This window comes from Dunckerocampus dactyliophorus, chromosome 10 (genome assembly GCF_027744805.1).
Source record: "Dunckerocampus dactyliophorus isolate RoL2022-P2 chromosome 10, RoL_Ddac_1.1, whole genome shotgun sequence".
NCBI lineage: Eukaryota > Metazoa > Chordata > Actinopteri > Syngnathiformes > Syngnathidae > Dunckerocampus > Dunckerocampus dactyliophorus.
The window spans coordinates 17,048,171-17,061,685 of NC_072828.1; the positions used below are offsets into that span (position 1 = coordinate 17,048,171).

At 40.6% G+C, this 13,515-nt stretch overlaps 1 protein-coding gene and 1 long non-coding RNA gene across 2 annotated transcripts; both read left to right on the forward strand.

The window, feature by feature from the left end:
* The first annotated feature begins 3,688 nt into the window (after nt 1-3,688).
* On the forward strand, nt 3,689-6,476 carry LOC129188985 (uncharacterized). Its single transcript, XR_008572721.1, has 3 exons — nt 3,689-3,725; nt 4,902-5,009; nt 6,460-6,476. It is a non-coding gene; the product is annotated as an uncharacterized LOC129188985 (long non-coding RNA).
* A 1,516-nt stretch (nt 6,477-7,992) lies between these two features.
* Nucleotides 7,993-13,317, forward strand: LOC129188919 (collagen alpha-1(I) chain-like). Its single transcript, XM_054790064.1, has 12 exons — nt 7,993-8,041; nt 8,130-8,174; nt 9,534-9,587; nt 9,662-9,706; nt 9,794-9,847; nt 12,386-12,430; nt 12,511-12,564; nt 12,654-12,698; nt 12,802-12,855; nt 12,949-13,056; nt 13,118-13,171; nt 13,249-13,317. Exons 3-12 carry the CDS (start codon nt 9,540-9,542, stop codon nt 13,315-13,317), a joined length of 576 nt encoding a protein of 191 aa, XP_054646039.1. The 5' UTR covers nt 7,993-8,041; nt 8,130-8,174; nt 9,534-9,539.
* Nucleotides 13,318-13,515: the final 198 nt, after the last annotated feature.

The following is a 13,515-nucleotide window of genomic DNA, read 5'->3' on the forward strand; positions in this document are numbered from 1 at the left end:
TTTTAATGATTGCACCTGAATGTTTCCCGCGGCCCCTTGGCTGGGAACCCCTGCTTTACAGCATGCTTGGGGTTATGATGTGTCTTTTACACATTTGAAAATACCGTAAGAATGACACTTTTGTACAATTGGCTTCCTTATTTTATAATGTAAGTTATAAATAGAAGTTTTTACATTTGTCTACATCTACAAATGTAATGATTGAATCAAATAAGATCGAATCGTATCCTTTGTACACTGCATTGAATTGTTCTGTTTTTAAAATATGTTGTTTTTGTATCGTATCTTAACCCTTGTATCTAGGTTCGTATGGAAGTGTTCGCCACAAGAGATGTACATCCCTATTAATTATGAGTTAACTATGGACCAAATGCAATTAATCGTGATTAAACATTTTAATCGATTGACAGCCCTAATATATATTCCATATCTACTACTCACAAAAAAGGAAATGCACAACTGTTATGTTACAGAACAGCAAGTTTGCTAAATATTACGTTACGTATTGAATATGTTGGGCATGTGCATTCAAAATTAGTTCACCTGTACAGGTTGTGTGTGTGTGTGTGTGTGTTTGTATACATGTATATATATGTATATCTGTGTGTGTGTGTGTATAAACCAACTACACTAGGTCCCCAACTTACGAACACCCGACTAGCAAACATTCGCGGATACAAACACAAGCCAACTGGTCGATATTTTATTTTGCCTTGTAGTCGCTCAATCAGTATTTATACGGCTACTGTACATGCTTGACCAGTAGAGGGCACTGTGACACTGCTAATGGAACCAACAAAGGAAGAGTTAGAAGCTGAGGAGATAAACTAAATGGAAAGCTAAATTATACAACCGAGCGTGTGATTAAAGTTTATGAAGAGTTAATAGGCCTTCTTAATTCTACACCACCCACAGAACACTTCCTCTTTTAGAAGAGTCTAACGACGACGACCATTTGTCCTTTTTTTCAATAACTCCTCCTCCAACTCCACCACGACGACGTATGCTCGACCACTCCTCTTCAAAGGTAAATAACATTTATCATTACGTATTATTATATCATTTTTATTATTGTTTTTTCCATTAATCATCCTCGTTTAATATTACTACTGCATCCAAACTCATATTTACATACATACACATATACTGATGAGACCACATAAACTTATGCATTTCAGATCGTGTCAAGCGCGTGAAGGCTGAAAACAGTTTTAAAGTTTTGAAGACAATCAGACTTAGGACTTGGGATGTGGATTACTGGAACAGTGGCTCGTGGTCTGATGAGACCACATAAACTTATGCAGTTCAGATTGTGTCAAGCGCGTGTGGCGGAGGAGTACAAATTAAAGTGCGTCTTGTGTACAGTCAAGCATGGTGGTGCGCGTGTCACGGTGTGGGACTGCTTGAGTGCTGATGGCACTGGGGAGATGCTGTTCACTGAGAGAAACGTGAATGCCAGCACGTACACTGTGACATAATGGAAAAACAGCATGATCCCTCCCTTGAAAAAACTATTCCTACAACGACCGCACACACAACTCCAAGACGAACACTGCCTTGCTAAAAAAGCTAAAGACGATGGACTGGCCAAGCACGTCTGCTATTGAGCATCTGCAGCATTATCCACAAATGGAAGGTGGACGAGACATTGCTGGAGAATAATGGTAGTCACACAAATATTCACACTTTTGACCTAATTTGAACTTAGGGGTGCTCCAATTTTTGTGGCCAATTTTTTTTGTGACATTAAGAACTGTGTTAATAAGTGTTGACTTATTTCCAGGGGACAGTAAATACATGTATACACTTATACCAGCTGTACACTGACTACTTTATTGGTATTGATATGATGCAAGCAGGGCCGCACGGTGGTCTAGTGGTTAGCATGTTGGCCACACAGTCACAGCCAGGAGATCGGGAAGACCTGGGTTCGAATCTGTTGGGCATTTGTGTGGAGTTTTCTCCGGGTACGCCGGTTTCCTCCCACATTCCAAAAACATCCATGTTAGGTTAATTGGCGACGCTAAATTGTCGATAGGTATGAATGTGAGTGTGAATGATTGTTTGTCTATATGTGCCCTGCGATTGGCTGGCGACCAGTCCAAGGTGTACCCCGCCTGTCGCCCGAAGTCAGCTGGGATAGGCTCCAGCATACCCGCGTGACCCTAATGAGGAGAACCGGCATAGAAAATGGGTGGTTGATGCAAGCAGATGACGTAATGGTATTTTGTTCTTTTTAGGGATACCAAGGGGTGATGGGAAGAACTGGACAAACTGGACACACAGGCCCCATTGGTCCACCTGGGATGCCTGCTATTGTTGTATTGCAAACATCTGAGGAGGAATGGGAGGCCTTCAAGGTTTAACTGCTGGCTCTTAATGTGACCCAAGCTCAAAAACTAATTAAACAGTTATTGCTCTGCTTTTCTTACAGAAGAAGAAATTCTACATTAAGCTGATTTCTTCATGGCCGGTAGGAGATGGATTTGAAAACAGACGGGAACAATTTACAACACAATTATTACATAGGTTTACCTGCATATCTTGTGTTTTAATTAACGTCAGAAACTAAAGGGACCTCCAGGACCTCTTGGACCTCCTGGAAATGCAGGGCCCATTGTAAGTAGCCACATAAGAGGAAGTATGTATGCTTGGAAAAGGCATTCGACCATGTTCCTTGAGGCGCCCGGTGGGGGGTGCTCCAAGAGTAGGAGGGTTTGTGGCATACTACGTGTCATTTGGTCCATGTAACACCCAGCAGGAGCCTGGTTCACCTTGCCAGCAGTACGTTAAACCTTTTCCAGATGAATGCTGGCCTCCACCAAGTCTGCCCTTTGTCACTGATTCTGCTAATAATTTTTATGGAATTTCTAGGCTCAGCCAAGGCATTGGAGTGTCCAATTTGGGGGCCTTCGGCTCTCATCTCATGATGTGGTCCTGATGGCCTGAAGCTGTGACCTTCGGTGTTTACTGGGGCAGTTCACAGCCGAGTGTGAAGCTTCTGTGATGAGACTCAGCACCTCCAAATCACAGGCCATGGTTCTCAGCCGCAAAAGGGTGGATTGCACCCTTCGGGTTGGGAGTGAGATCTTGCCCAAAGTTGGGGAGTTCAAGTTCACTAGTGAGGGAAGGGCGAACCGTGAGATTGACAGGCTGATCGGCACAGCATCTGCAGTAATGCGGTCGCTGTAACGGACCTTTGTGGTGAAGAAAGAGCAGAACTGAAACGCAAAACCACAGATACAAGTGGCTGAAATTAGTTTCCTCCATAGGGTTGCAGTACTTACTCTAAGAGAGAGGGTGAGGAGCTCAGAGTAGAGCAGCTGTTCCTCGGCATTGAGAGCAGCCAGTTGAGGTGGCTCGGACATCTAGTCCTGATGCCTCCTGGAATGCCGGGCTGGGGGGAGGCCTAGACCTAGGACACACTTGTGTTGATAGCAATTTAGACAATAATGGATGTGTGTCGGGCCATTTTCAGTGGATAGTCAATCTACAATATACATTTCTATACAAACTGTACACTGACTACTTTAAAAGCTATCCAACATAAGTATGTCTTTCTTTTAGAGTCCTTTTTTCACAAAGCAAACAAAATATACTCAGATTAAAATTGAAGACAACACTTCAAGAAAGTTTTAATTAATTTGATGAATCAAATTTGCCTTCTAAAGGGGGTGCCTGGAATTATCGGGAAGCAGGGTCGCAAAGGAGTTCAAGGAAAAACGGTAAGCATCTCTCATCTACCTTAACATTGCATGCTGTTTTCTGTTTGTCAGCGCCAATCAGACATTTAAGTCCACAAAGTACACCATAACTGCTTGTGAGTGCTTATGATGCCTAATCAAATAGGTGTGATCATCAGTTGGTTGTTAAAGCGCTCAAGCGGTTGCTATGCTTCTTTAGATCATTGGTCCCCAACCTTTTTGAGCCCACGGACCCACTGTACGACTACACTGTAGTCATGGTGATTATTTATTATGTTTGTGTATAACAAAACATCAAATTAAAAGGACAAAGGTTAATACTGGGGCACCATCTGTACAAACCTGGAGTTTGTTTTCCAGAGGGAAGATGTTAATATTGTGGTTTTATGTGTGTGACAGACAGCGTGTTTTACCCATCCATTGTTGGGTGGCGGTAATAGCCGAAGATCTAGTCTTGGATGGGAATAGAAACGTCTTCAATGCCATTGTGGAAAGTTCTGGATAGTTCTCTTTAACTTTAATCTGAAATGATGAAACAACGAACAAGTGCTTTTATTAATAACATGGAAGTAACAAAACCATATTTTAAGTAGCTGCTATCGTTTCATTGTTTTTGTCTCACCATTATCCTGACTTTTAAGTTTTTCAGCATCCCTAGTGAAAAAGCTTGACCCCTTAGTTTTATTTTTGCAACTGCCGGTAGTGATCTTCAGAACCCAATATAATACCACAACAACACCAATGTCACATCAGAGTAAAATAAATGTCTTTGTAAGTTATTTTTTAATTAAAATAAACACCCTTTTTTCCTTAAGGTGATATGCATTTACATTACATTCAATGTTATTTACAAAACGTTTTTTTTGTTTTGTTTTAACTCATTGCATCATTGCTTATGGAAGTTTTCTGCTGCCCAGTTCGGCCCGGCCCACGGATGAGTGCTTTAGATTTTGCTTTAGATTTTGCTTTAGATTTTGATTTGTAGTATTCTCAGTGCTTGCATGTATTCTGTAAAATAATAAATATACGGTATAAATTTTAGAACAATAGTAAATAGAATGATAATCAAGTAACACAACGTTCTCCCTCATATTTCCCAAAATTACATTTTAATAACAATAATACATGATTATTTTTCTTTACCTACAAGTTCTCATAACACAACACAATCTGTGTCACCTGTGCTTTGTACCTCAGGGTGTCCCTGGGCCACAAGGTATGCCAGGGCCCCAGGGCCGGCCTGGGACTGATGGGACACCTGGGTACAATGGAAAACAAGGACCCCCAGGCTTACCTGGAGAACAGGTGAATCTCCTGACACATCCAATGTGATTATCGTTGTCAAAATTGTGTTTTCATATAATTATACAGGTTATTTATATAGACGGTTAAAGGTGCTATCGCTCTTTGGCTCCAGCTAGATGTTGAACAGACAAAAGTATTATTAAGCATATCATTGTTTTGGCAACTGTGTTTTCATTTAATTGTGTAACATTATAGAAATCAAATTGTATCTACAATGGAACCTTGGGTTTCATCATTAATCCCGTTCAAAAAACATACAAAAACCAAATCCATTTTTTCTATAAGAAGTAGTGCAAATTACTCCAGTTTACATGACAATTGTAACCCTACATTCATCTGAGTTTTTTCTTGAATTCAATAGTGTTTCTCATCTTCTTTATCAAAGTTCTTCATCAAAGTATGTCAGACGAAATAGCTACGTCGGGTTGATGATTACATCCAGTTCGTATTTCCTTCAAACATTACAGATATACAAGAATTTAAAATTATCATGCAAGACAATGCAGCCAAAGTCAAAGAAACATATTTTAAAAAGTTTCAGCAATGGGCACATTTTCCAGTTCATCATGAAATAATCAAACTGAAGTGTAGAAAAGACATATTTTTATAGCGGAGTTGAGGACGCAAAGACGTCAAATTGCCTTTTTTTTCTACATAGATAGCCGATACAAGTGAACAAATAACTTTTGTTATAGATATAGGCATCTTACCACTGGGTTAGTTTATCTGTAATCAGAATAATAAAGATAAAAGTTGCATTTCTGTGTGTCGCTTGAGACGTCTTTTCACTACTTCATCTTTGCTGCAAAGGAGCTACAGCAAATCAGGAGGGGAGCTTAATGTCAGCAGACTGATGTCATATGACATCTACAAAGTCACATTTATGCAATCGACCCACACTACCTTCGCAGTCGACCGGTAGCTCGCGATTGCAGTAATGGACACCCCTGCTCTATGGTGTCCCAACGTTAAAAGAAACACTATCCATTTTTCACAGAGAATGTGTCACTAATGCGTCGATAATTTGTTTGGGCACTTGATTCCGCGGGCAAACGTACTGTTTGGCACAATAAACGTGACAGTGTACAAAAACTGAGCCATGTTGTTGCAAAAATTTTTGTTGAAAACCAAATCCTACAAAAAACGGGGCCACAAAACCTAAAATACCAATAGATTTTATAAAAAAAGTACAAAAGTTCAATAGAAAGTAGGACTATTAAGATACGTATAATTTGTAAGCTGTTAATTTGTTTTGTCAAAGTTGAAGTGTGTTAAAATTAAATGTTTTACTGTAAGTTAAAAAGTAAACATATTTTAGAATTATACTGTTGTTTTGCTAAATGTAACTCAAAAGCAGTGTAATGCAGTTCAATTCAGAGACAGTAATCTTCTCATTTAATTAATTATCCAGCTGCTTTTTAAAAAATGTAAATTCTGCTTGGCTCATTAGGGGCCCCAAGGCTACAGTGAAGAGAAAGGCAGCAAAGGGGAGCTGGGTGAGTCGGTAAGAATGTTTTCAACCTTCAATGTTCAAGGAGGCCTTACACGATAAGGGTGAAACTCCAAATGTATCTGTCATATTTGTATGTACTGTATTGGTAATTGAGAGCAATGTCTACTGGGGGTGTCACGAGACATCCAACTCAGGAGACGAGACGATGCATGAGATTGGGTCTGCGAGAACGAGACGAGATTTTAACATTCATTTTAAGAAAAGTACAATGAAAAAAATACGACTGGAAAAACTAACTTTTTATTTGCAATGCAATACCTGTGTTTTTTTTATGTTTATTTTTCCACAAACTGGATCGAAACAATATTATTGTCAACATTTTTTGAGACCAAATAAACAACTGTTACGATAACATATAATAATAATAAATAAGAATGTTTTCTTACAGACAATTCGTACTGTCTGTCATATTAGTTATTAGTATCAAAATGTTAGCTTTTTGTAGTTACATTATGCCTTTTTGCTCTATTTTTCTACTTTTGCCAGGTTTTGTTTAATTCTGAATGAGCCACGTTCCACAGATGGCCCCTGCACCACACTTTGGACACTCATGTTTGTCTTGGTTTCACCAGGAAGGCGAGGTGTTGCCTTCTTGGCTCAGCTATTGCATTTTGGAGGGGTTTATGCAGCTTTCAGACCAGCATCAGACCGACATTGCTTGTAAAGTGCTCTCAGTATAACGAGCATAAATAGAACCGCCCAATAGAACCACTCGGTGATTAAGGGTGCAAACAAGTCCTACAATCTACATGTTTTGCTCTGACAACTCTAAGTAACTTTGATCAAATGTAGAATTACTACAGCTTCTGCATGGCGACAGCTTTCCCTACTAGCCATTTTTGGTTCCTGGAATGTTCGACGACGAAAAAAACACCCACATGTCACTCGCTGACGCTGGGAGGTAGGTTGGACTGCAAGTTCTATAGTGTGCGATAAGCTCTTAATGTGCGGTTCCAATAATGCCTTGCACACTGCCACTTTCACATCGCTGTAATATTATTCATAGTAGCGATGCCATAAATCACCATCTGACTGGCTTCTGTCTGCCCTGATCTCACGAGACAGATTTTCTTTCAAACAAGAAATCTCGTCACGTTTTGATCTCGTGACACCCCTTGTCTACATGTAACTATACAGCAGGATTAAAACGTTTTACTTTGCCTCTTCAGGGTTATGAAGGGGAGCCTGGAGCACAAGGGAATAGAGGTGTAAAAGGACAGAAGGTTGGAGAGACCATCCACCTCTCACGATTTATTGCACTCATTTTCTTTATACTGTATAATCCTTATGTCTTTAATGTCACCAGGGGAATAAAGGTGTCAGAGGCATTGTTGGGCTTCCAGGTTACCTGGTCAGATATAACATTACAATCTCTGCAGTGTTTCTAGTATACAGTAATGTTAAACACATGTAACCTTTGTACCATTACACTATATGCCATGATCTCTCTTGTTTTATATTACAGGGAATACCAGGAGCTAGGGGTCCTCCTGGTTTCCCCGGACCATCAGGACCACAGGTCAGTGTTAAGCATTTAGCCAACTTGACCATATTATAAATCCAGTGTACTTTGCTTTTGATATACAAGTACTTCTGACTTTTTCCAGGGACCAAGTGGAGCACCAGGGTTTGGCGGACCACCAGGCTTGCATGTATGTATGTAATGGTACTATAATTTGTTTATTCTGAATTAAGTAATAGGCTGGGTCACTTGGGTATTGCTCCTAAGCCGCTAATTAAATGTTGTTTATGAAATATTAATAATAATTCTCAGAATTCAAAGTGTGGGAATTCATGTTGGATTTGTTTGGGTTCCAGCCCATGTGGGAATGGTGGGCAATTAGTTGGCCGACATATATGCAAAGCAAGAACTAAGAACAGAAACTATATTAGTTCAGTGTAACGTTGGCAAATCAAAAGCCAAATCTGTAATTTGAAAAAAATGATGAAGGTATGGCAAGTGGGGTGGAATAATGAAAGAAAGGGTGGAGAACTGTTCCTTATTAACTTAAACATTGGTTCGTGTCCCCAGGGTGGCCGATCCAGGAAAGGAAAACAACAACAAGGAAACAATAATCATTAGGCTTCAATTAGGACATACTAAGTTAAACAAGACTGTTTTAGTAGGTAAACATGACACTGGAAAAGGTGATAGCTCTAACGTGACAGTAGAGCAGTTCTTATAAATTGCACTAGGTACGATAGAGAAAGAAAAAACTCAAAGAGGAAAATCGTGGACATGGTAGAAACATTCAAGATATACAGTAAGTCATCTTAAATCATGTTTTTGTTGCTGTTTTGCAAAGCCACCAAACTTGCTAATATAGTATTTTTTTTTCGTTTCTCCACAAAATGTCCAAATGTCTACTGTATTGATATAGCCTGTTAGCCATAGAGATCATATTGCACTCGTGTAGTTTGCATCCACCGTTAAATGTAAAAGAAGAAGAATGTCCTCGCATCCTGGGGTAACACTACTGTACATGACATCATAGCGAAACATCACAGTATCGCTTTAGGCCATAAGCTGCTTTTTTTACTTTAATAATAACATTTATGTATTTATGTAAGTTATTTACTACTACCTATTTATTCTTTGAGTCTATATCTGTTACTGTATATTATTTATTTTCACTTAACAAGCGAGCCACAAGCTCAAACTGTGCAAACAGTTTGAACTCAAACAGTTTTATCCTTCATTTACCTTAGACAAAAAAGGCAAAATGGTACATGTTAAACGGTAAGTGAGCAGCTATCCGCAATAGCTGAAAAACGAAGAAGGGGTAGGATTAAATGAACTCTGCTTCTTCCTACTCCTTTTTGGACATGCTGAATCGTGCAAGTGTAAACACATGACATACTGCAAATGTAAATTGTTTTGCATGTTGGAAATAAATCAAACCATCACCATTTCCATGATGATACTAATAATAATATTTCTTGAAATAAAATTTCCAAGTTCCAAGAGCACAGTGCATGTGTCAGTAACAACAGCAAACGTGATTCCCCAGGGCAAAATGGGTCCAAAAGGAGCAAAAGGAGTTCCAGGAGTGAATGGACCTCCAGTGAGTAAACAACTAGCACTTTTAAATCAGTTATAACCAAAAATGACTGATAGGATGTTTATGATTGTTCTCAGGGTCGGCAAGGTGAAATTGGCCCGAGAGGAGCAACTGGACCAGAGGTAACACACCAACAATTAGCTTTTAAAATAGGCTAATGACAAAAGACAAAACATGGTACTCACCAGGAGCTAAACGTTTGCCTTTAGGGAGAACCTGGTCCCAATGGAACAGTTGGCTCTCCGGGCATACAAGGTCCACAGGTACAACAAAACTTAGCTAGGCTCATTTGTGTTGTACAGGCAATGTTTTAAAGGTGCTGTATGCCTTGGTTAGGTACTGTATTGGGGGCACTAATGTTCGAACGTACTATATCCGGCTCTCTTCCTGCTCAACACACAAGCCACACCCCACATAACACACACGTGAAGGAAAAGGTGACGTGATCAAGCGACAACCAAAATTCAGTTAAAATGTTGCCAATACTTGCAGTTACACAGCCAGAAGTAAAACCATATGACAAATACAATGCATTTACATTGTTATACAAGCTGTATACTGACTGCTTTCAAAGTGCCATTTCTTCAGTGATATCATGATGTAATAAAATATTTGCAGAAATGTGAAGTGTGTACTCACTTTTGTGAGGTATACATCTTCATAAATTACCCTGTGGTTCAAGAGAGCTACGTTTTTCTTTTGACTTTCTCATGAACTCCAAAACGTCATTAAAGTTCAGTGATGTGTGGTGAGGATCGTAGCTGGTGAGGCACTTACTCCTTTGAAGTTTTAAAAAAAATGTTGATACAGGTTGCTCATTAAGGCTCTGCCCACAAGGGAACGCTTTTGGGATTTTTTTTCTTGGTGTGTTAAAAAGAAATCACGGCCATGCTTTGTCAGATTAGTAAATAGTTGCTATGAATCGCTGGGAAGTGCTCACTGAGCGAAAACGCTGTAATACGTAAGGCACACATAGACAGAACCACACGACACCAAAACTGTAGAAGAAGAAAGAACACAACATTTGTCGTCTTCCGCTTTCCAGGGCTTGTCTAGACTGACAATTTAAGGACAAGGACAATTTCTTCTGCAGTCATTTTTGAAGGATAAGACCAAAAAAATATCAGGAGAATGTCAACTGGGGTGAGTCATGGCAGTCCAAGTGGTCAGATATTATGTTAGCTTGTTACTTCTGGTCACGTGACGGCGACAGGGCGGTGATGTCATTGATTTCAGAAAGTAGCAGTATGCTACGTCAAGCCGGCGTTATCAGATTTTCCCACTTTGGAGGCCATTAAAAATAATTTTAAAAATCTGTGTGGATGAAAGGCTGAAATTATAAAATACTTGGCCATTTTGACCACAAAACGTTTCTGTGTGGACAGCACCTGAGAGGAGAAAGAAAGACAAAAAAACAAGAAAAAGAGGAAAATAATTGACTTTGGTTAAAAATGTGCTGCAGGGGAGAGGCAGCGAGCTGGTGTAGGCTTATTAATAGCCCCCGGGCTCTGTGCCTCTGTGTTGGAGTCATCCCCGGTTAGCGGGAGGGTCATTTCCCTACGCCTTCGGGTTGGGGAAAGGGTCCTGACTGCTGTTTGTGCACATGCGCCACCTTCTTCGAGACCATCAGAGGGGTGCTGGAGAGCACACCAACTGGTGACGTTTTACTGGGAGACTTCAACGCCTACGAACCTCAGTTTGTCCATCACAAACACCATGTTTGAACATAAGGATGTCCACAAGTGCACATGGCACCAGCCATGAGCTTTGGGTTGTGCCCGAAAGAACGTGATCATGGATAAAAGCGTCTGAAATGAGTTTCCTCCGTAGGGTAGCTGGACTCACCCTAAGAGATAGGGTGAGGAGCTCAGTCATCCGGGAGGGGCTCAGAGTCGAGTCGCTGCTCCTTCACATCGAGAGGAGCCGGTTGAGGTGGCTCGGGCATCTAGTCCGGACGCCTCCCTGGAGAGGTGTTCCGAGCATGCCCAACCGGGAGAAGGCCCCGGGGCAGACCTAGGACTCGCTGGAGGGATTATGTCTCACAGCTGGCCTGGGAATGCCTTGACGTCTTCCCAGAGGTGGGCCGGGACTGGGAAGTCTGGGCTTCCCGACTGTGACTGCTGCCCCCGCGACCCGGACCTGGATAAACGAAGGAAAATGGATGGATGGATGGTTTAAAATGTTTTTTTCAAATACTTCTTAGTCCTAATTTTTTTATACACTGAAAAACATTTGTGGTTTTACATTTTTATGTGAACATGAAGTGCAGTAAATGGTTGATTGAGGTTCAGTTTTACTATCACAAATATCCTTGCCTGTGAAGCCCTTTTTGTGTTAAGCAAGGATGATTGCACATGTTTCCTTGCAGGTAACCATGGTTAACAGAAGAACAACAAAGATACCAAGCACAAGTCTCCCTTTAAAGCTTCCAGTCTGTTATTCTCACTCAATCAGGATGACAGCGTTATCTCTAGCCTTTGTCCTTGTAAACACTGTTCATCAGAGAATCACTAACATTTTGTCAGCTGGTCCTTTTGCAGCAGGGCTGAAATGCAGTGGTAATGTTTTGTTGGGATGGAGTTCATTTTCATGGCAGCGAGGGACTTTTAATTGACAATTCATTGCCATTCATTTTATGACTCTTCACACTTTGGAGTGTATGCAAATTGCCATCATAAAAACTGACTTTGTGAAAAGTCATATTTGTATCATTCTCAAAACATATATATATATATATATATATATATGTTTTGAGAATGTAATGTGACCAGAATGTAAAATCATTTTTATTTTTCACTCAGGGTAAACCCGGACCTGTTGGACCCCCAGGTACTAAAGGAGATCCTGTGAGTATGACAATAAAAACAACAACAAAGCAGAACATTTAATTGCACCTGTCCTCTGTGAGTCACTGTGCCTTCATTAGGGTCGTCCAGGGGATGAAGGAGACATAGGAGAGCCTGGACCCCTTGGTCCTTATGTAAGTCAACAAGACCTATACGTATATGTACAGTCACATATACGACCTCAAATGTCTCACTACAGATCTTTTTTACATTCTTATTTCAGGGAGCCAATGGGAATCCAGGAATGCCTGGACCCTCAGGTGATCCAGTAAGATTATTTAAGCACTATTGACTTCAACTAAAATGCTTTCCTCAACATCACATATCAAAAAGCCCTTTGTGTTTTTTGTGTGTTTGTGTGTGTAACACAGGGGGCTAAAGCTATGTTGGGTGTAAAAGGTGATACAGGATTCAACGGGGACCTGGTAGGTTCTTGGATACCAATGGAAAGTGGACATCCACGGACTATGTAGGACCAGTTCAATAAAGGTTCAGTATCTTGTTATATTAACATGCAGGGACCCCCAGGGCCTCCTGGAAAGCCTGGCTTTAAGGGACGTCGAGGTCCATCAGGACTCGAAGGACTCAAGGGGCCAACAGGACCAGCAGGACTTGCAGGAACCACTGTGGGTACACACTGATGAAGAAAGCATGAACAGTAAGTGAAGAAAAAATCCATCTTTGCAGGGAGCTGATGGAACGATGGGAGAGCAGGGAAACCAAGGAAAAGATGGGCCGAAGGTGCATTTAAAAGGCATTATATGATGCATGACTGAAGTGTGTGGCTTTTGCTGGGCCTTATCTATGTGTCTTTGTAGGGAGACCGAGGGCTAACAGGGATTCAAGGAGTACCTGGACCTCGAGGAGACAAAGTAGGACATGAATGAGTCAACTCATAAAAGTTATGTTCATGAAAATGTAGTTTTCTTCACTGGAATTAGTTTGACTGTTATCCCATTCATTTGGCAGCAAGGCCACTGACACAAATGCATGACATGCAGATGTTGAAATAACTGTTTTGGTGCTGTTTTATTTCTAAACTGTAAATAATAAACATGTTCGCATCATGTTTCCCAAAAAAGGGT